General features: G+C 39.8%; 1 protein-coding gene across 7 annotated transcripts in view; it reads right to left on the reverse strand.

Moving 5' to 3' along the window:
- The window catches only part of SH3KBP1 (SH3 domain containing kinase binding protein 1), a 218,063-nt gene that overhangs the window by 54,963 nt on the left and 140,109 nt on the right, over positions 1–22,991 (reverse strand). For 6 of the 7 annotated variants that reach the window (XM_068684265.1, XM_068684257.1, XM_068684249.1 and 3 more), the window contains one exon: positions 5,020–5,095. In XM_068684265.1, the coding sequence (XP_068540366.1) occupies positions 5,020–5,095 (76 nt within the window). Of the gene's footprint in view, positions 1–5,019; positions 5,096–18,684; positions 18,814–22,991 lie in introns of those variants that run through there. The other variant, XM_068684281.1, reaches the window with a different exon arrangement.

The following is a 22,991-nucleotide window of genomic DNA, read 5'->3' on the forward strand; positions in this document are numbered from 1 at the left end:
AAAGATGGTTTATGTGCAGTAGGAGACTGGATTCCTGCAGTGTGCTTCACACTGACATACACAAAATCAGTATGTTCCCCTGCCCAGTGAGGACCCTCTGGATCACACTGTGACAGAGCCAGGTCTCAAGAGCACTGACGGATTTGCAATGCTGATAGTGACTGGACAAAGTCAGCTTTCAGACTTCTCTTATGGGAATGGCAGGCCAACATGATTTAAGTAAGTAAACATGATTTAAGTAAGTAAAACCGAAACCAAACAGGACCCAGAATAATATGAGCGTTTCAAATCAGATTAATAAAAGCGGAGAAAAATCTAATAGGCTATGTCAATAATGTACTAAAATTGCCCTTACTCAGCAGAGCTCAATATAGCAAGAGGATATAAAAGTACATAATTCCAGCAGTTATGTCTAGATAGGAAGGAAAAAAAGATAAAAGACAATACTGAGTTCAAACACAGCAGAGACCACACTGGAACTTTCTGAATTTGGGGGGGGTTTCTAAGTGAAAAAACCAAAACCCTAAAGGTCAAAATAAAATATCCTCTTACAAGCCTGGTAAATAGGCTTCAGCCAAATTGAAGCTGTAGACTAAAATGCCAGTACTATGCATCCCTAAACTGTGGATGATAAATCCCATTTTTACCTTTGACATCCAAGGCTGGGTTTATAAATCACAGATGGTTCTTCCAGAAGCCTCTCTTTCTTTCCCCTGACCTAAAGACATATTTTTAAAATATACCTCCCTATAAGCCCCCAGCAGCAGACATCTTGGAAACACTAAGGGAGGAGAAAAGATGATATTCATGAGCTTTCCAGACCTAGTTATTAATCCATCAACAATTTACTCTTTCAGCCCCCAGAGTCTCTCCCTGCATCCTCACAGCTCCTCCCAGGCAACAGAAAGCAACCTGCCTTGTACAATGGACATTTCCCAGGGAACAGAGTGAGCAGATGAACTTTGCCACATGTCTTAAACCTCAAACACGCTGGATCTAATGCAAGATGTTTCACTTCTGGCCTGACACATTCTGAACTGAGAGGGCTTGGGTTAGGTACAATCCCATTTGAAGATATGAACCCTTGAGTGCCTCCTGGGATTTTTGATCGAGGCTAGGTACAACGATGACGCATCAGCAAGCATTTTCTCTGCCCACATCCCTTGTAATCCTGTCCTTTGGAAGGAAGAGCAAAGCCATTGCTAGCTTCTCTGAGAGTCCCCTAAGGGCCCATGGTGAAACACAACTACCCTTCCAAGCATCATCCTCATAGCTCAGGAGCTGCAAGACACGACAGCAAGAAGGAACCAGGTACTTACTACGAGTTGCCTTTCACTGCCCATGCTTCAATGAGGGAAAAGGCTTAGGACCCTTTTACATTTGGGGTCCTTTAGGTCCTTTAGGACCCCAAACATTAAACGATCTATCACAAACTATCTTCTAAAAAAAATGGATGATTTAGGGGGATGGTTAACATGCAACACCTCATGTCTCACAGTCTGTCCTGTGTTCAAAATGTGGCCTATCTGATACAGCCTCAAGTCCCCAGGAGAAAAAAAAAAAAAAAAAAAAAAGAAAAAAAGAAAAAAAAAAAGCCTCAAAGAGGGAAAAAGGCAGCAAGAGAGAGCCTTCCTACAGATCCACCTAACTTTTCAGAAATTCACAGATACTTTTTTTTTAGTAAAACAAACAACAACCCCATATACCTGATTTTTGAGGCTTAATCATTGAAGTCTAAATGATACAACAATCAATATGGACACACACAGTAATGCTTTAAGGAAACAAGCAGCATTAAATTAGTGCTTCTTGAGCTTAAGCTTCCTCTTTTTAACTACTGCTCATATAAAAGCTTTCTGAAATTGAATAAAACCTACAAAGTCTAGTGAAAAATTACAACATAGCTACCGAAACCACAAAACAGATGGAAAGAAAAAGAACCAAGTTAACAAACAAAAAACCCATGCACTCAGCAGAATTTGGTTTTATTATTAATCATTGACCTCAAGACTCATAAATGGATTGTACCAAAAAAATGTTTTCATAGAACTTCATCAGACTCAAACTATCAAACACCACCTCATAAAATACAACAACAAAGAATTAATTAGGGCCTCATTAATCCAGATTTGGATACTCTTTATACTCTTTCTACCATCATGCAAAAAAAGATTAGTGGCTTGCAAGGATTTGGGTATTCCTATTATGTAATAGGTTAACAGGAACTGTAAATAATCAGTGAATGAGTAATCAAATTAAGTTCCATGGTCACTGTACTTCATGACTTACTGTCTTTGCTTTTTTTGCCATATGCTTACTAGAACTCCATTTTTGCAACCTCAGTAATCCACAATAGCTCTGTCAGTCACCGTGAATGTTTTCGCTTTGCTGAATTTCAGAATCCAGCAGAGCTACTTGAAAATTAATAAATATTTTGGGTAATACAGCCTTTCCACTGAAAGACACTTAATCTGAAAGCAAGCTACTTCATAGGAAAAAGAAAAAAAATCTAATTCCACAGATTTTTGTATTTATATTTATGTGTACATATATATATTTAAAAATACATGTAAGCATGCCTGTGTCATCTCAGATATATAAGACAGCAGAATAAGTCCCCTAGAAGTCTGTGTAACCACGAGCCTAAAGCAATCAGATATTCCCTCTTCTATTCAAAAATGCATTCTTTCATTCCAAAAAGGATAGTGGTATTCCCTTTCCTTTTTTGTTTTCCAAAGGACCACTCAAGCTCTATGCCTTTGGGCTTTCACTGCATTTTCTCTTTGAGAAAAAGTTCTTCTGTCTTCTCTTTGGCCTTGAAGAGTCATCTGTTTATTCCGTGAAATCTTGAGGCCTTTTCTTAGGGAAATATACATAGCATAGTGTTGGGAGATGTACCTATAGAACACACTGTTCCACCTTTGCTCTGACCAGCTCATCCCATTGCAGAACTTAGGCCATCTCGCATGTACCACGGGAGCAAACAGCAAGGACATCAAGCACCCTGCTGCCAGACACTCTCCCACCATATCAGGAAATGTATAGAACACAAAACAAAACAACAAACAAAAACAAAATCAGACTCATCTATTGAGATGTTGGAAGAGTCAGCAACCATTATCACCCCATGCTGAAGCCCTCCTGAGCAGAGAAGGAAGGTGGTGCTGCTCCCCATTTCCTGGATACCACAAGCGATTCCACAGCATGTGTTATGTGTGTTTTTTGTTGTAGTTGTTGTTTTGTTTGTTTGTTTGTTGTTTTTAATTGTTTTGTTTGTTTGCTTTGCTTTGTTTTAAATCTGGTAAAGAATAAGGAATAACAGCACCAGTCATGGAAAGAAACAGGTGGGAAATGAAAAACTGCATTACTCATCCATCAGTGCAATTTCTCTTGCTTCCAGCATACATCTCTGGCAGTAATCCCAAGGGAATACAAATCACATATCCAAGAGCCCCCTCTCCATCCTGAGCTCAATCTGTGGATCTTGTATTTCATGCCCCTCCTTTGGAGAACACGACCTCATCTGTTTAGCACAGCAATTAAAGGCTCCAAGCAAGCCTGGAGCCCCACCATCTCAGGCAAAAATGGAAGCAGCTGAAGTCCAAGAGGGAGGGACAAACTATGTCACCGCGGAAGGTACAGCTCTCCAACCCTTCCTCGGAAGACTTTCCACATTTGTTTATACTTGGTAAAAGTATAAAGCCCCAGTATCCTGGGATGTGACTTAGTGAGCGGTTTCAGCTGCCAGAAGAATGAGCTGATGTGGGAAGAAGCAGCTGTTTCCCAGCCTGGCTCAGCACACAAGCGTTAGTGCTGCAGGTGGGAAAGCCCATGGGATCACCCCTTCTGATGGCACCTGCACGTAGGCCAGCTTAACCTGCTCGAGCTGCAGGTTGGGAAAGATGACTCCAAAGCATATTCAGTCTGGAGCTTTGCTCTAGGTGCAAGTTTGCATGATTTTCAGTATCCCAAGTTCTTGCTTCCTTTGGGCAATTAAGCTCTTGCAGTAACTCACACAAATAGTCTTGTGTCACAAGTGAACATTAAGGGGACACAGCAGGTCAGTTACTGTGGTGCAGCTAATGGATAGCAACTCGCTGGGCTGATTTAAGCTACTTCTGCAACTCTGAGCTGAAAGCATGTGGTAAACATGGTCTTTACCATACGCTTTTGTCAGCCTCTCTTCTGCAGCTCCAGATCCTTGCCTTCCTATGTCTGTAGGTATTTCAGCTTTGAGACAAAACACTGTCTGTTAACTATCTAACAGGATAAACACACTGGGGAAGGAGAAGGACTAAAAAAAACACAATTTATATTATAAACAATTTATTTTGTAATACATGGCTATGTTCTATTCCTTTGTATTGCTTCCTACCAGAATCGGTAACATTTAGTTGTAAATGCATATAAGTAAAATCAAACAATTTGATAAGCTAGTCACAAACACCTCCCTAGAACACCAGCGAGAGTTGCTAGGACTTCTTCCTAGAAGATTTAATTATTCATTTTTGTTCTGCTAAGTGTCTAAATAACCAAAACAAAACTGAAGTTCTTGGACACTGTTCATTTCCCATAGAAACTATACCACCCACAGAAATTATTTCTGCTATATAAACAAAGAAAAAGAAAAGGAAGAAAGCAAGGGCACTTGAAACCAGAGATATTTTTCTCTGACCCACCTACAAGTTACAGCGGATGAAGTTGGATCTTACTCAACTCTGATTAATTCCAAAGTGCCCTCAAGGATGAAAGCTGATCATGTAATTTAATTTGATTTTTAGTGGCAGAAAAACTCGAGGTAGAATTATCAGAGCAAAAACAATTTAGAGGATTCTGTGAAACAAAGCATTCTGTCTGTGTACCACCTACTCAAAGTTTGTCCTAAATATATCCATCTGCAGCCTTGCTTTTCTTATAACCAGGACGCTCTTTTAGCCAAAACCAAAGAAAAATGCTCCGCTTTCTTCAAAGAGGCTTAATAGCAAAAAGCACAAAGAACACAAAAGCTATGAAACCTACTTTTTGTTCTGCTGTCCACTTCTATTTTTGTTGGCTCCTGAGTTGCTGTAGCTGGAGGTAATTTCTTCCCAGCACTCTGAAAAAAAAAATATTAATTATTATTATTCCCCTTTAAAATTTGCAAGTTCAGTTTGAAGTTGGACAACAAAAAATGCAATGGAAATACAATATACAGAAGTAGAAAAAGACAGCAAAGAAACAGTGGCAAATTAAACTATACTCAGGTTTGTCTGCAGGGCTTTTGTGTTTGTTTGTTTGTTTGTTTGTTTTGTTTGTTTGTTTAAATGATAAAGCATTCATAATAATGTGATCCACTACTTTTCCTTTAATTTTTTTTGACTAATATTTTAAACATTAACACCTTACCACAATTTTAGGGCAAAGTCAGTTTCACTGGTGGACTGAATATGTGATGAAACTACATACAAAATGGTGCCATTCAGTGCCCCAAGTAAAATTAAAAGAAGGGTGGAAAAAACTCTTGATTTATTTCCATACCAGGAGTTTTCATTTCAGTCATTCTAGACTAACTGTGATTTTTGAGTTGACAACTTCTCTTTAAATATTCCCCATTTTTGTTTGTTTTGAAAAAAATAACTATTTTACAGATTATTACAATAAGCTCAGACAGCTAAGCTGAAAGAATATTATTTGTCCGCAACAAAATAAAATTGCTGATGTTCTTCTTTATGTATCTTCACCAATAACTATATCCATGCTATCGCCTCTCACTCTGCTTTTCTCCCTGTCAAGAAGGCTGTCTAGCTTGAAAATCCCAACCACGTATAGTTGACAAAATGAGTAAAATTATTACTTGTTTATACAGATAAGAGTACTTAAAAGCCCGAGCAATAGTTCAACATCCTTTTCTGGTAAGCTACTTATAAACACCACAAGAAGTGCTCCATACTCCAGTGACCTCCTGAGTAAAAGCTAAGAGAGCTAAGATTTAGCCCCAAAAGCACTTAGGACCTCTTGGAGGACTATAAAGAAAACACTGGCTGTATGAGAAGCAACAGGAGTACAGCAGTTTAAGGAGCTGAAAAGTTTCAACATTCATGAAGACTCTGAAGAGCTCCATCTTAGTCATTTTGTACGCTAACAGTGCCAAAATTCATCTACGAGAAGACGCCAAATACAAACACAGGAATTTTAGGCTGGCAAAAGGAAGCACATCTGGAAGAGGGGTAGTTGTGAGAGCTGTGCACAAGGCAAAGTCATCAAATTTGTGTTGACAAGTAAGAAATTAACTATGAACTGCAATACCCGTAAGTGTCCTGCTGCTGCTTAACTTGCAGGTGGCTGCAGAAACAACTGAACTTCTGATGAGCTTGTAACCCTACTTACAATCCTGAGTTTGGGAAATCTTAGGAAAGAGGTCAGCTTTTTTGCTGAGGTGGGAATTGTAAGTGAGAAGCACGGCCATGAGGGAGGTAATAGGACAACCAGCACCGCCAGACTCCTGCAAATCAGCAGACAACAAAACTCAAGAAAAGAGCATGGGCTGGATGTGCTGAAGAAACTTCAAGTCAAGAAGGATGAGGATGAAGAGCTGACTCTCAGATCTAGCTGGAAAACAATGAAAACTCCACTGAAGAGTTGTGAGAAGAATCTGATACAACTAGACATTAGCACAGATAAAGCACAGAATGTGTTTGGAAGACAAAAACACATCTTCTCCCACACGAGTCAGAGGGTTTCCTTCTGCCTGTCCAATTGCTCTACATCACTCATACTCCCATACAGGTCAAATATCTACTAAATTTGCCAGTGGCTAGGAGAAACAAGCAAGCTCAACTTAAATTCTTGCTGAACCAACACACGTTCCTGCAACAGAGACTTCTTTGCAGGGACTTGTTCACTAAAGTGCTTTGGTCTCTGCTCCAGTTGAAGGCCAGCGTAATTTATCAAGATCTTCACTTCTAAAGAAGGTATGCAGGGCAACGTGAAAGCAAAGAACGTGCTAAGCAAGTTGAGTTGAAGATTTTAATATAGTTTTTCCTTCTCCTTTTCCTCTGTTCTTCCTTTCCATAACAAGGAGGTCAATTCTATTTCAGAACAAGATGTCCTCTAAGCCCTTCTAGATACATTAATTTATGCTGCAAAATAGTGATATGAAGTGTTGGCTTTTACATTACTTAGTCTTTTCCCTATATGCATCCCTACCTATCAGGCTGGTAGAGGAAGAGTTTCAAAGAATAAAGCCAGCATTAACAAAATCTCAACACTCCCAAGAAGCAAGCAGTTGGGCCACAGACACAAAAGGAGATTTAGAAGGCGAAGGACTTTTTGGAATTTAGACACCCAAAATCTAACAGCAGGATCCTCAGATCTGCTGGCATCCCCTGGCATGAACTCTCCCTCCCCATTTATCTAACTCCTTTGAAAGCTATCATTTTGTCGATAATGTTTGCAATAAAAAGTCATGAGCGGCATGAACCAGCCCACCCATAATGACCCCTTCCCATCAGTGTCCTAATCACCAGGCTGCAAAACCAAGTCAAGTTCAGCATTTTCTCTCTGTGCTTGTGTATCTTGAATTTTTGGCCTCACAGTGGTTTCAGCACCAGCACAGAGAGCAGCATATTCTCCTCTACCTTAGTATCTCCAGCCTAGTGCTTCAGGGACACTCTGGTTGCAGTTTCCCTCTCTCCTCCTCCGGTATGCTGACTCCCGTAAATCTCCTTTCTAAGTGGTGGCAGTCAGCCTTGTTCAGCCTCCGTTAATCACTCTTCTGTTCTGTCACACAAGAAGCACGTGGTGGAAACTGAGTTCAGATGTGCCGGCCTCCAAGGCCAGGCTGCCTCTCAACACGCACCAGAATGCATCAACAAAACGGACAGAATCTTAATCCCACTATTTCTGCAAGGCGAGTGTAATTAGATCATGTAGCTGTCAGGCACAAATCCCTCTAATCGCCTGCAAAGTGAAACCTAAAGATGAAAGGGGACAAGGTGTCCTCTCGCTGCAGAAGCAGCTGATAAAAGCAAGAATAACGACCATGATTTGGCGTGCAGATATTCAGAGGGAGGAGACAGATTTAAGCAGCAACCTGCCAGTCAAAAACCTGCAGGGTTTTATGAAGCCAATTTGAAGGACATGAAATCACAGGTTCTGCAAACAGAAGTGGCCTTGAGGACAGCGCGGTGCACTGCAAACCCCTATCACTGCGGAGCAGTTTCCTCCAACACTGAATTAACAGTGATTACAGAAATGGTTGAGGTGGCATACAAAGTCTCTTGGATGAGGTCACAGTGTAATCTAAACAGTCTCATTTCCCTTCATTTATGTATTTTGGCTTGTTGGCAAACCTTGTGACAGAAGGGAGCAAAACAAGAAAAGCAGAGCACGTAATGGGCTGGATGCAAGTCACTTTTCTCACTTGAGGGCACTACGGCCCTTCCCTACAACTATTCAACCCTGGCCAGAAGAAAAAAAGTAGATCTGTGTTCAAGCTTCCTCCTTCAGGATATTTTAAAATTGTATTTCAGGGTTTTCTATGGTTGTTGTTGGAAACTGGCTTGTCTGTTTACCTTTGTTATTCAGGTCTTGTGTCTCCAGAACATTTCATCTGAAAATTCTTATTGAACTGTCACCTGTGCACCAGCTAGGTCAAGACTTCTTGGTTCTGCAGGAATATACTTATCTTCACCCTCCCTTAACAAATATGGGCTTCTCCGAGCAACAGCTCATTTACTCAGCAATAAGGAAAAAAAAAGATTTACTCAACACTGGGATTTGTTAAGGAAAGTGTACTGAAGTCTTCATCCTTTGGGACTGCTATTTGAAAATACTGCTCCATGAAGATATTCTTAAGAACGACATCAGACATTAATGAATTCATAAAAAATAAAATTTTAAGAAAAGGCTGTATGAGCTGGAAACACTGATGTTTTTAAGCTTAACATAATTTGTCAGTTTGAATAGGGAAAATATAAATAAACACACTGGAGCTTTTATACATGGGAGGAAGAGAGTTACCGATCTTGAGACCTTTCAGAAAACCTCGGTGATTAGGTCAGGGGAAGAACTGTGCCTTGTTTCTTTGACCACAATACTTCCTTTTAACATTCAGCTACTATTTCTGAATGTTGTTTATATACATCAGAGTTATATATATATGTATATATATATACACACACGCATATCTATATAGGTTCATGTGCAAATTCAAGGCCAATATTAGTAACACTATAAAAGCGTTATTCTTTAGGGTATTTCTGATACTCCAGTCTGGAAGTGTCTTTTTTTTGCAAAGAAGCAGAAATGGTCACTGGATTCTTCCAGCTGTGGATGAGCAGAAGCATAAACAAGCCTCCTGCTGAATACATATAAAGTTGGCATTCTGAGGGAGAAGCCAAATCATTCTTTTTCCAACGCGTTTCAAGTGTTTAATTTACATAATCAATTTCCTACCTGGACTACCAGAGAATTGAATGAGCCCAAACATAAAAAGTACTGAGGCTTTCAGATGTCAAAATGCCCTTACTTTGTCAGAGACTTATAAAATAAGAGAAATGTCCAGAATTTCAGTTTTTCCCATGATACCAGCACTCAGCTTCACATGAAATGGTTTCAGTGACAGTATGATCAAGAGCTACTATCCTGGGGTTTCCCAAAAGGACAGTGTTAACTGTTTTCCTAAAAGGTCACCCCATGGCGCTTCAGAGAGGGGAATGGAAATTTTAAGAAGCTTTTATAGAGAAAATCAAATTTCTTAAGGGAACGTGTGATTATGCACCAGCCTGCTCATTTGATTGCCTCGGTTGTCTAAAGAGTTTCTTCCTCTGTATCTACTTTCTACCCATCTACGCTTTGCTCGTGGACTATTACGAGTAGTATTTTTAGTGTCAGCTGGATAGGTACAGTCTGCCCGATGGATGCACAGCTAATATAGACAGCAGCAGTTGCCCAAGCTGCACGCATGTCTATTGACATCATCTATGAGGAAATTCCAGCCACAACACGGGGTAATTTCCTTGAAACTAGGTTAGGTGAATGAATGGATCAGGAAATTAGTGTTCATCAAGCCCTCAATTACGACCAGACTGTCACAAGCACAGGCAAGTAAAAATGTTTTTATTCTCCTGCTGCAGGTTTACTCTGAGTATGAGCAGACAGGCAGGATGCAGCACGTCTCATAACTCACTTGCTGGGAGCAAGGGAGAGGGAACAGCCCTGGCGCTGCCCGAGGCCACCCACACAAGGTGGCCAAGTCCACTGGAGCCACCCTCAGCTGCTGACTAATGCCTCGGCTGCTGCCACTGCCACGGCATTAGCCTGTCTGCAGAGAAGAGGGGACTGAACCGTGTTAAAAAGTACTGCAGAGGGGAAGAAAGAAGAGAGAGTTTGAATGTTATCTGCTTCACTGAACAGCTGCACAAACTTTTGGGGCAGAACTGAGGCATGGAAATTTACGGTCACAGGCCTAAGGTGCAACTCAGATGCAGGGCTCACTTACACCAGCCCGAGCTCATCAGGAGGGCACGGCAAGCATCTCGGAGTGTGTTTCACTAAGTCCATAGGGCCAGTGAATCACATTTTGGACAGTCCAAGGAGGTGCTGCAATAATGCTGGCTTCTACAATCACTGAGAAGGTGAAATCTGAAAGATGTTCAAGTACGCTGCTCTACATACCAGATGATACTTCCATCAAGAATGGGCACCGTGACCACAGGATCAGGTGTGGCATACATCCACAGCAGTTTATCAGCAGGATGTTTGACAAAGATTAAACAGAACATAGATGACAAAGCAATTAAAAGTATTTTTAAATTTCATATTATTGCCCTATTATTGAACGGGTTGCCCAGGGAGGTGGTGGAGTCACCGTCCCTGCGGGTGTTTAAGGAAAGGTTGGACCTGGCACCTAGGGACATGGTTTAATGGGTGACATTGGTGGTAGGGTGATGGTTGGACCAGATGACCTTGAAGGTCTTTTCCAACCTTAATGATTCTATGATTCTATGATTTTATTTTCTTCACAAATAGTTAGGCGTAGTACCACATATTGGACAATCTGAAAATAACTGATTTTCACATTTAGCCCATATTCCAGAAGACATAAGTGCATTTTTTCCAACCAGTGTCTATACTAAATCACTTTTGGACTTGGATGAACACGTCTCCTGAATTACAGCTCAAGCATGTCTAACATATGAACCCTTTTTATTTATTTATTTTATTTTTAAGGAGATTGTATGTATGAAAGATTTTACCCTTCCATGGCAAGGTTGTAAAACCCTGTATTTAGGTGCTGTGAGAGGCATATGAACAGCTGGCACCTTAATTCTTCTCTACCTGGAGAACATCTGCAATCCTCTACATAAAAGATGTCCCTCCAAAGCAACAAAAGCAAAGCCTTCATTCCACTGAATCTCCTTGAAAACCTGTGTAATTTCAGCCGGCAGCATGACTCTTGCCACAGTTAACAAGTCTGGACAAAGCAAGCAAGTTGTCTGAAGTCAACAATCAACAGTGAAGAGGAGGAGGCCCCTAACTGTTCATGAATGTTGGTCCCCTCTGGGAACTGGCTACTACAGCAGCACAGTTTTAGAGAAAGCAACACTGAAGTAGTCAACAACTACACCTTGCTTGAACGTTGAAGGCTTTTGGAATTAGGTTGCATATGCAAAAAAAAAACTCAAAGTATCTGGAGAAAAAAATGTATTCTAATGTTCACCTAGAAACTGATACATTTTTCCCAAATTTCTTGAGTACAAAAGAACAAAAATGGAGACAAAAATATCATTTTAGTCTAAATCTTGCTACTATGCTGTAATTCTCTTTCCAGAGAGAGTTAAAACAGGCTATGATTACATTACAATACACTTGATTCACTTGGTGCCCTAGAAATAGAGTACCAAGTGTCAGAGCATCTTACAGTTGCTGTATCCGTGATGCACTGAGACTCATGACACTGGAATCCAAGCAGACAAGCAAGCAGAAAAGTAAACAAACCAAGGGAAACAGCACACAGGTGCCCAAATAAGGGAAATTTCAGAACAAAACATGATTTTGTTGGGTCCTTGTTTTCTGATCTCTCTCAGATTCCTATTCCTCTGGCATACTTTTTACAGCTTAAAAAAAAAAAAAAAAAAAAAAGCAAAACTGCCTCTTCTTATCAGTTAAACTACTTAAACTATACCAAGGCTTAAGAACAAAACAGGAATGAAAATATTTAAATATTTCAGGATTAGTCACATTTACTTTGATTAAAAACCATTATATTTTTCAAAATAACCGTAACTTCTAAAATATTTAATGAAAGAATTTACTGGTGCTTTAGGTAATTAGGTTGAAACGTATATGGAAATGATGTACAAAGAAGGCCTATAAAATCACTATTGAGGCAGACAGTAATAATTGTCTTATTTTTTTGTCTTTTTTTTTTTTTCCAGAAAACCTCCTTTAAAAGAAAAATAAGCAAAGATCAGGGCAATAAATTCCTTGGCAGATTTTCTGGGGTTGTGTGTGTTTGTGTTGTTTTTTTTATGTTTGTTTGTTTTTTTAGGTGCTACAATTAAATTTATTTATTGTTATTGCTTTTATCTTGTTTTAACTAAATTTAATCTACTAAATACATTATATGAAATTACTTACAATTGTAATGATAATTTACCTTAGCCATTCAGAATCTTGGAAATCTCCAAATCTATGGTTTCATGTAGAATCCAGTTCTGCTGTTAGAACTACATGCAATTTATCAATCTAGTTATACTTCTCAGTACAATGGTATTCATCTGGTGTTGTCATTGAGATGTAAAATGACAATGTGCTGTAGCTCTCAATTATTCAAAATGGAGTTCATTTCACTTAAACATCACCTGTGAAACAGATGTGTACACATGGGCCAGTCACTGCAGGTAAACAGCACTTTTAGGGTGTAACTCATCTGGGCTTCTCCTTTGGGACATGAAAGGTCACGTCCCAGTAATGCCTGTCAGACTGCAGACTGGGAAGAAACCTTGAGTAATAGCACCATCACAAACACATTCAGTCAACAGAATCCCACAGCAGTTGCTATTTTTACATGTGTTAGTTGTGTAGCCCATGCATATTAACCGTCAGAACAGCATCCAGCTCTGGATCTGATCAATAAATACTGGTGTTTCAGCAATACAATGCTGTCTGCATGCAAGTCCAATATGCTCGTTTCTATTTTGCATGACCAATTCACAGCAATTGTCATTAAAACATACAAATGAAAAGGTTTTTGTCTCCTGAAGACTGAAAAAACTAATGTAGATTAAAAAGAGTTTACTGTTTGTCTTCTTTTCTTTGTTTCTTAAAGGATTAACTTGGATAAGTAACCAATTAAAAGCCAGGAAACAAAAGGCAGGATTTCATCCCAGAGACCAGTGAAATCCCTCGGGGATCTGGATCAAGGCCCTCGTTTTCCACATGTTCACAGATCAGCCAGAAAAGGGGGAAAACAGAAATTCAATTCAGACAAAAGTAAAATTATACATTTGGAGAAAAACTGCTATCTTGAGCTAGACATGATGGGCTTTGAACACGTAGTTGATAATACTTTGGAAAGGGAAAAAAAATGCATTGTAAAGTGCTATCAAAACACTGTATAAATCCATCCAACATCATCATGTGCAGTTCCCATCTCCTTTCTCTCACATGCAGTCCCCAAAGGAACTGGAAAACACAGAAAGCCAGCAAGAACGATCCAACCTATGGAACAGATCCCTCATCCAGGAAAAAGGATAAACATAGGTGCTTTAACAGAGGTCTATAAAAATCAGGAGGGGCATTGAGAAGGTGGTTAGGGAGGACTCGGTTATTATCTCTTCCAGTAATACAAATTAGGGATTATCAAATGAAATTAGCAGGTACCTCATTCAAAACAAAGGGAGGTACTCCTTCCCACAACATGTTGGCACTCTTCCACAGGAAGTTACAGAGACTGAAATTTTATGTGTGATGAGTATGTGACTACTTCATCTGATGAGGAAAAAAAAATCCATTAAGGCTATTAAAAACAGAATTAAACACCACTGCAGGCTGTGAACACTCACCACAGGAGTTTCTCTGTAAGATTACCCTGTTCTCATACACTTCAGGCTTTCTGGTATTGAACTCTGTTTGAAGGTACGATACCAGCCTAGGCACAACTCTCATCTGAACTACAGATGTCACAAGACCTTCTAATTTCCTGGAAACCTCATTCTTTGAACACATGAAAATGGAATATTGAATGCAGTACACTTCAGAAAGTACATCTAAATAAAGCAAGGTGACATAAAAACAAAATGATAACACATGAGACGCTTAGTTTGTTGAGCCCCGAGCAGAGCAGACTGAGGGGAGGCCTCATGGCGGCCTGCAGCTCCCTCACGTAGGCGGGGCGGAGGGGCAGGCGCTGAGCTCTGCTCTCTGGGGACAGCGACAGGACCCGAGGGGACGGCATGGAGCTGGGACAGGGGAGGGTCAGGCTGGGGGTTAGGGAAAGGGTCTGCACCCAGGGACATGGTCACGGCACTGAGCCTGCTGGACTTCAAGAATCGTTTGGACAACGCTCTCAGACATTGGGTTTGACTTTAGGGTGGCCCTGTGCAGAGCCAGGAGTTGGACTTGATGATCCTTGAGGGTCCCTTCCAACTCGGGATATTCAATGGTTCCACAATTCCATAAGAGAAACTTCAAAGGCTTACTCGAACTCCTCTTACTCCCAAACTTTATCAAACTAACTTACTTTTTTCAGTTAAAAACAAAATAAATTCATAAGGAGAAGAAAAATATATAGAGAGAATAAATAGAAAACTATTCAAAAATTTAAAGCAACAACTCTTTGAGGCTAATTTAAATCCTCTCATTTGTAGGCCACTACAAAAAATAAAATCAATTGAGAGATCTATGGCATACCATCAGTCTGTTTCCTTGGTCCCTCTTTTGTAGTTCCAACAGTCCAGAAACCTACTATAAATCTAAAAGATTATAAAAAGCAAAGACTTGCAACAGCTACTGTAATGAAAAAAACAAACCCACAGAACAGCAATACACAACTGCATTTCCTCTTCAGACATCTCAAACTTTTCGTGACCTGTAAGGTGAATTATGTGCACCACAACACTGTCAGTCAAGTGTGCCTAACAAGTTACCTACCTGCTGAACAAATCAGGCCCTGTCACGTAGTCTGAAAAGGTTTTAACTGCCTCTGTTTTTCTCTGAGAAAGTGTTATAGACTTAAGGTCTCTTCAGATGCACAATATTTCAGTATTTCACTGTACGAATACACGCTGCTCCCTCAGTGGTGATACTGATGTTCATGCCAAGCTGGAGCTGTTTACATCCTCTACGTAATTTATATTTCTGCATTAAAAGGAGAGTCTCAAACCTTCATAATGTGAAAGACATCTAATTAGAGAGACCGTTTCACAGATTCCAAACTTCCCATTTTCAACTACAAAACATCTCTTCAGTGAATTCAGAACTGCTTAAATGGAAAATTACTGTAGTTCTTGTTTCCAGCTGTTGAGCTCCATTAAGAAATGACCTGAGCCAGCACCAAATGTCCAATCCAGCTATCCATGCACTAAAACTAGCAGGTGTTTAGCAGACCACCAGCAGTCTACAAAACACAGATGAAGAATATCTTCATTAGCTTTATGCAAGTCACCACAGAAATATGTGCTATTTCAAGTAACTTTCAAAGAAATAAGGTAGGTAAAAAATGAGATGCAAAATTTTTGTTTTAACATTTTGGACAGAGAAATGTGTAGGAACAAAGGCTTCAATGAATATGAACGATGAAATGTTATTTTCATTAGAACTTTGGGTAGCTTGGAGAGCAGAACAGTGCTCATTTTGCTTTTTCCATCATCATCCTCCACCGCGTACCTGCTCTATGGGCAGGTGAGTTCAGACTCCAAAGCTGCTATAACTCGGTATCTTGACAAATTAAAAATTCAAATTACGGACAGGGAGGGGAGTGGAGAGGCTTTTTTCTCCTCATGTTCTTGACATGCTGGCCAGGAGAGAAACCTATGTATCTCAACTCATACGCGTTGTAAGATTCCTATTTCTGTGAAATTTGGACTTGTGACACTTGATGCTGTTAGGCTGTCAGTTTTAAATGGTTAATGAACACCAAATCTGCCTTCCTAAAAGGCTAATGGTGAGAAAGCAAATGCAAGAGCTTACATTAGGTAGATGCTGCTGAAACTAATGGAGCAAAACATATTAGAATCACTGAGGAATAAAAACACTTTAGCAAATGAAATTAAAAAAAAGCAAAAATGGGATGAAAGCTACACAGTATGCTCCCAACTGCCTCATCTCAAAGTACTGAAAGCATGCACATGGAAATGAGGAGCATGAACAGGCTCATTTAGCTTCTTCCTCAAGCCACAGATTTGCAATGGTAGAAGGTGCTTTTGCAAAGAAAGTTCTTTTTATTATTTTTTTTTCCAGCAGATTAGTCTTCCTTCTTCTGTGCTTTATGTATTTTTCATTTTCCCCTTTTACTGAGTGTGGTTTACACAAATGTAAAGGATCCTGTCCCCCTCTACTCCTTGTCACAAATTTTACCATTTGCAGGTTGCAACTCACAATTAATTTCTGTCTCCTCTGGGAAGGATCTTTTAATCAGGCTGCACATTGTGAGTGAAATCCCTTTCTACTCTCCCAGGAGAACAATCCATCTAGATTGCAGTGATAACCAGCATGATCTAGATTGTACCATCCAGTACAGAAACTGCTGTTATGAAACCTTCTCTTTTACAAAAACTAATGAACCTTACAACAGTTACACAGATCTACGCTCCCTCTTGCAGAAGTAAGGAAAGCAGTTCAGATACTTTAATCTCTCAAAAAAAATAATCTAAGAAAAGAAAAGCCGCGGAATGGCTCTTCTTTAGTGTCCTCATTTTAAAGTAGTAACAATGCTACTTTGCTCTTGTGTGAAAGTTACAATGCTGACAAACTGCCAAGCAGCTATTCAATTATATTTTTCAAATCCAATGATTAAAAAAAAAAAAAGAAAGAAAGAAAAAGACTAAACCCATACTGTCATGCAGACAGTTCCAGACTTTGCGCTGTCAGCAAATATTTTTCCGATTTTGACCTTAGATTTCTTCTTTTCTTAACATAAGTTACTGAGGCTAAGGAGTGATATACTATTATTTAATTGTTGCAGGGAAAAATACAGTGCACCAAGTGACAAAGCAAAATGCATGAGCATCTCCATCCAGTTCTCTTTCAGCTGACAGGAATTTCATCTATTTTCCTTTGAATGAAGCTCAGAAACTTGAAACACAAATGAAAAAATGACTAATATCATGTGGTTTAGCTTTTCTTTTCAGCAAGTGCTTTAGGTACAGAGACTGCTTCAGAAGAAACTGTCAGCTGGACACACGGAGGTCTACTGCTATTTGGGTGGCCAGTGCATGGCAAATAGCCCGGCACCCAGCAAAACCCAGGCAGCAGCAGGCTGTACTTGGCTACAAGGCCCTGTTGCATCAGGACTTCCTCCCCAGGAGCTGAGTCCTCTCTCCCCCTCCTTGATTTTTACTGGGACGTTTTTATGAAGCGCTTAGTCAACTCAGTTTAATAATGTAAGCTTATATTCGTGGCATTTAAGAACTATTTTATTAAGATCAAATGTCACTGCCTTACTACAGAAACACATGCAAAAAAAAAAAAAATAGGAGTCTAAAAGGCAACTTAGAAGTTGGCTTTCAGACTCTTAAGCCCACAGAGTGTCTGGCTGCTCTAGGATCCTTCTGTATTCCTCTTTTCCTCCTTCCTCTTTTCTTTTTTTAAGGCAGAAAAGAGAAAGACCCATGGCACATTGTAAGAGAAACAATTCAGGAAACCTGTAGCTTCATTCCTCCACCCTGTTTACTGACTTCAGTTGTTAAATGCAGAAGTTGAAAGAAATTTTTCACATTTCTGCTCAGAGTCCCCAAAGAATCTGCAAATAATTAAACAGTTTACTTGGTGCCTCTCCATTCAGCTTTCTATAAATTTTTACAAGCATCAGTTGACTCCAGTTTTCCTTGAAGGAAAGGATAATTTCCAGTTAGATTTTATTATCCCAATACAATTTTCTCCAAATCATTCGTATCAGTTTTCCTCATTCATACAAGAGACTCCAAATGTCACCTCACACAGAAGAGGGATTAGTAAAGCTCCTCCTCTTTTTTCTGCCAAAAAGAAGTGCCGTTTTATTAGATCACTTGGGAAGGAAAAAAAGGAGGGGGGGGATAATTTTTGTTTAATAAGCAAACATTTGAAAGAGCAACACATCCTAAAGACTGTGCAACTATTCTTGCCTAACTATGAGGTTACATTATTCTTTAGAGTAAGAAAATTGAAACCAAATCATATAGAAATAAAAAACATCTGTGCAAGCTTAATGGCCAAACAGTCCGAAAGGAAAAAAACTTAAGCTAAATGGAGCCAGGACAGAATGTGTTTTCACACAAAAGTAACCCCCTCTTTTAATACCTTCCTCTATAGCAGAAATGGACTTCAGGATCCCCAGTGCTCTCTTTCTTTCTTTTCTTTTTACCTAGCCAGCATCTACAAACTGTGCAGAACTACCAAGGAACCCTGCAGTCGAATCCTGTGCTTTGCCCAAGACATATATTGCAAAAGAGTTTTGAATATGTACAGAAAAAAAAATACAGCAACTAATTGTAAAAGAAATACCTCCTCTCCCATTGTGAAGCCCAGCTGCCCTTCAGCAGCTCAAAGTGTCCAAGACGAGCACTGGAGTCCTGCCCCTTCCTTGCATGAGCTCAGCCCAGCAAGGGTGGGAGCCCAGCCCTAGCACTGACTCACACTTTGGGCCATCCCAGGGAAACAAAGGTTCCACTTGTTTATTTCACAGGAAATCTGGAGCTTTTCCTACCTCTGCTCACTCTTAAGTTAGAAGTTTCCTCTCCTTTCCCAGGCCAGTCGGCCCTCCTGGCTTCATGAGACTGAGAGCTGGGAAAGGCAACGTAAGGGAGGATGTATATAGGCTTCTTGTCTAGGCTGTACAGATAAGAAGTAATGCAAATAATTCTACAGGAAAATGAATTTTTGACCAATTCTGAATGTACTGGTCTCTCTGTTTTGGGGTGTGGGGAGAAGATATTTCACGTCATATAAAAGTTTTTGTTTGGGGTTTTTGTCTTTTAAAGGAAGACGATCAAGAAACAGCAACACCATTAAGATGATGCTCTCTTCCATGAAAGTCTTATAAATTCTTAATACTTCCTCCTCGCAAACCTTCAAATATAAAATGAATGCAAAAGGGCAGGGGAGGACAACACATCATGCGCTTCTCAAATAATTTGGAAGAAATTAAATATTTATATTTAAGCAAACCACAACATAGTACACACTCTCACTTCCATCTGACCTTAAATACCTCAGAAAAATGTTGACACGTTCACACACAAACACGTCTACAATGCACATACACGCGAATACTCAATGCGTTCCCTAGACACACACACCCATTCTCTAAAAAGATATTCTCATGGGAGTGCCAACGCAACTCTGAGACAAGAAAAACTGAACTCATACATCGAAACAAACAAAAAGGTTCCCTGGTTTTAAGAAACAGCGTAAGGAAGGACGTGATAAACTTGGACCGTATGCAGATTTTAAAGGGGAGGCCATTAAATTGCTCACTCTGCTTCCTACAAAAAGTACAAGAAAAAATTTAATTTGCAGAGCCAAGATATTCAATATATTTTCTGTTACGATCATGAAATAAATTGTATATCCTCCCTAAGTTTTCTTTACAGGATGCCATTTTAAGGGGAAAAAAAAACACAAACACACCAGACATCCCCTGGGAATTATTTATGTATATTTGGTCCTAATCTGGTTGAGAGGCTTGGATTAAATGAGCTCTGAGATCCCCTTTGCTCTTATACCAAAGTTAAAATGATCTGAGTAGGACTACTGCTACTGCAGGTATACATCTCTGGAAAAAAGGCCAGGATATTTTAAAGATTGGAAAAGACCAAGAGGATGGGTCACAGGCAAGGTAACCTCTCTTGTAGCACACTCCCTGTGCCAGCTCCATGCTGCGAAACAGGTTCAGTAATGACTCAGAGCAAAGTCTGAACGCCTCCTGAGCCAGCCAACCCACCTCCTGAGGATTTCTGTTCTCCAATCACAAATTATTTTAAAGTTGTATTACAACACATCGTTATCAGTTCCAGAAAGCATTAAATTATTATCTATTTGTAGAGAGAAGAATAAGCCATACCACATTTATAATACGTACGTTTTATGAACATGTATAAATATAAATAATACAATCATGTATGTCTTTTTAAAGATAATCCTTGATTATGGAAAATTTTAAAAAGGAAACCACTTAAGAAAAATTCCACAAACTAATGAAGCTGAATAGATAGCAAAAGATAGTTGTATATATTTTATTCTTGGCAATTTCCAGGTTATAGACAGTCCAGCTCACATTCATAAATCTTTTTAATACCTCAGCAGCCATGAAAGTTATTTAGGTAATTTCCAAAGTCAGATAGGTTATTTTATTTTTTTTGCACAACACTATTTGTTCTTTAACTTTCAAAGTACATGCGTGCCAAGAAGATTAAATGTCATCTCATTAAATTTGTATAATCTTTCCAAAGTTTAAAAAGCCTAACCACTCAGACATAGCAATTAAAAATCAAAGTTTTATTATCTGACAAAATGCAAGTGAAGCAAGAAAAAGAATCTCATTTGACCTAGAAACACTAAGACACTGTTTATAAAAGTGTTTATTCCTAATGCCTTGATTACACTAATTTAAATATTTTGTATCAATTTGTATCAGTTCGATTTTACTTAGGTAAATTTTACTACTAGTATTAGACAGTTTCATTTGTGAGCTTGTTCTCCTGAAGCCCAACAGACAGCAAATATAGCCAGCCTACATGTCAGTGCTGCTACTTTCTAAAGCGTTTTCTCTGTACTGAAGTTGAAACGAGAAACCAATCTTTCATTGAAACTCAGTTTATGTCTCCAGCAAATATCACTGTAACTCAGGAAATGAACTTTATTTTGAACTATTAAAGCACAGTGGGTTTGTTTTGTTTTGTTTCATCTTTAAATGACTCCTTTTTAAATGCGTGTGGGGTCTAAGTCTTAGGAATGGTACAGACTTAACTGAAAACGAGGGCTTTCATGTGATTTAGCAAACTACTGGTCTTCAAAGTACAACGCAACAGCATCATGTATCACGGCAATGTAGGACGTGTATACTTTTGCTCTGTCCCTATTATGAAATAAAATTGCATTAGCTTCAATCTATACATCCTGTTTCTCAGACTGCAGCATCCTAAGAGTTCCTAATCAAAACCACTCCTGAAAAATCAGGAGCGCTCCCTGCCTGCTCTCTTTCAAGGGAGCTCACTTTGGCAGAAGCCCAGTGCTCTCCCCCAGGAGAACAGACCAGATTCTCCACATCACTTTTAGGAGCGACTTCTAGTACTAGCAATGCTTTTACATTACTCTGCTTCTATTTTTAGATGCTATTGAAGGAGCTCAAGTCCAGAACATAAGTTGAAAAACGTTTTCATGCATATGCTGGATGTACTTATTTCACACGAACAAATCTTTTCTGAATAAAGGCCAATGAGGTTTTGTGGCACGGGCAACAGCTATCCTGCATTTATTTAGAGCCTAAGAGCTGCTTTATTGAAAACAAAAGCCTAAAAAAGTCACAAGCAGCACAAAACATTGTGTGGCGAACTTCCTCTGCCAGAAACTGCTGTTGCAAACTGATGGTAATCTGAACTATGTCACCAATACCTGAACAGCTCTGTCTGGGCAGCCTGAACATTTTACAAGCCAGTGTGAGAAAGTGTGAAAGCAAAGCTCACTAATGGGATAGCATGGAAATGCAGGACGTATACAGGAGGTCAGGAGACACTATTCATTTAAGTATCACAGTTCAGTGACTCAGTAGAGACTCACTGCCAGCCAGAGTTATCAAATTTGTTCCTCTCTTTAAACCCAATTTTCCATTTCCTGTTCTATTCCCTCGATACCAAGTCCTGTTTTGAGTCAGCCTCCCCTGACTCAAAGAGGCATGCTGCTTTTGGACTGCCACTCATTTTAAGAGCTGGCCATGTTTCACCTACTTTTCCTCCTTATTGCTGTGAATTATTTACTCCAGAAAGGCTAATTATATTGAAGAGACATTAGTTAGAACTTACACAGTGCTCCACGAACATAATTTGCAGTTTGCAATCGTGTGCTATTTCTGCGTAATGGAAGAAACACAAATCCTGCTTCCACACCGAGCCCTTGAAATGAAGGGTTACTCCGGTGAAGGAACAAACCCCGTCTGCAGAGGCAGCCTTGCTCTCAGCACAGCTTCAGGAGGGAGCAGGGACCTTCTCCCCTCGTAGCTTTACTCATAAGTCAACATTAAAAAGTGGTGAGGGCAGGGATGCCAAACTGCACAGACAGCGACTTCAAAGCGAAACACAAAATGCTGCTGGAACAGCTGAGTGCTTCCCCCGATCCCACATAGGGTTTGACACACTGCTGCTGCTTGCCACGACCGCTGCCATCTCTGATGGCTGTTCCTGAATAAACGAATGCCAGAAACCTGGGCTTTCAAGAGCAAACTGCTACAACCACTTGATATTCACACTGCAGGCTCTCTGCCTCAGCAGGCATTTTTACTAGTGTTTGTATTCAGTGCCAGGTAGTTTTGCTCTCATCCATTTTTTAATTATCTCAGGATTTTGACCACTGTCTCTCACATCCCTGTGTTAGGGGAGCAAGCATCTCCCAGGACATCCAGCGTACGCAGTGAGTGCTGGCCACGCACGCCTGAGCTCAAACCCAACATAAGCCAGCTTGGAAATGCCAAAGACCTTGCATCTCTCAAAGATTTCTTTTCAAATGACAATTCAAAATTAAGGAGAAAAATGATCTGTGCAAGCAACAAGGCAGGAATTGACATAACAGCTGTGGCAAAGACCTGACTGGCAACAAAA

Source organism: Anas acuta, chromosome 1, assembly GCF_963932015.1.
Source record: "Anas acuta chromosome 1, bAnaAcu1.1, whole genome shotgun sequence".
NCBI lineage: Eukaryota > Metazoa > Chordata > Aves > Anseriformes > Anatidae > Anas > Anas acuta.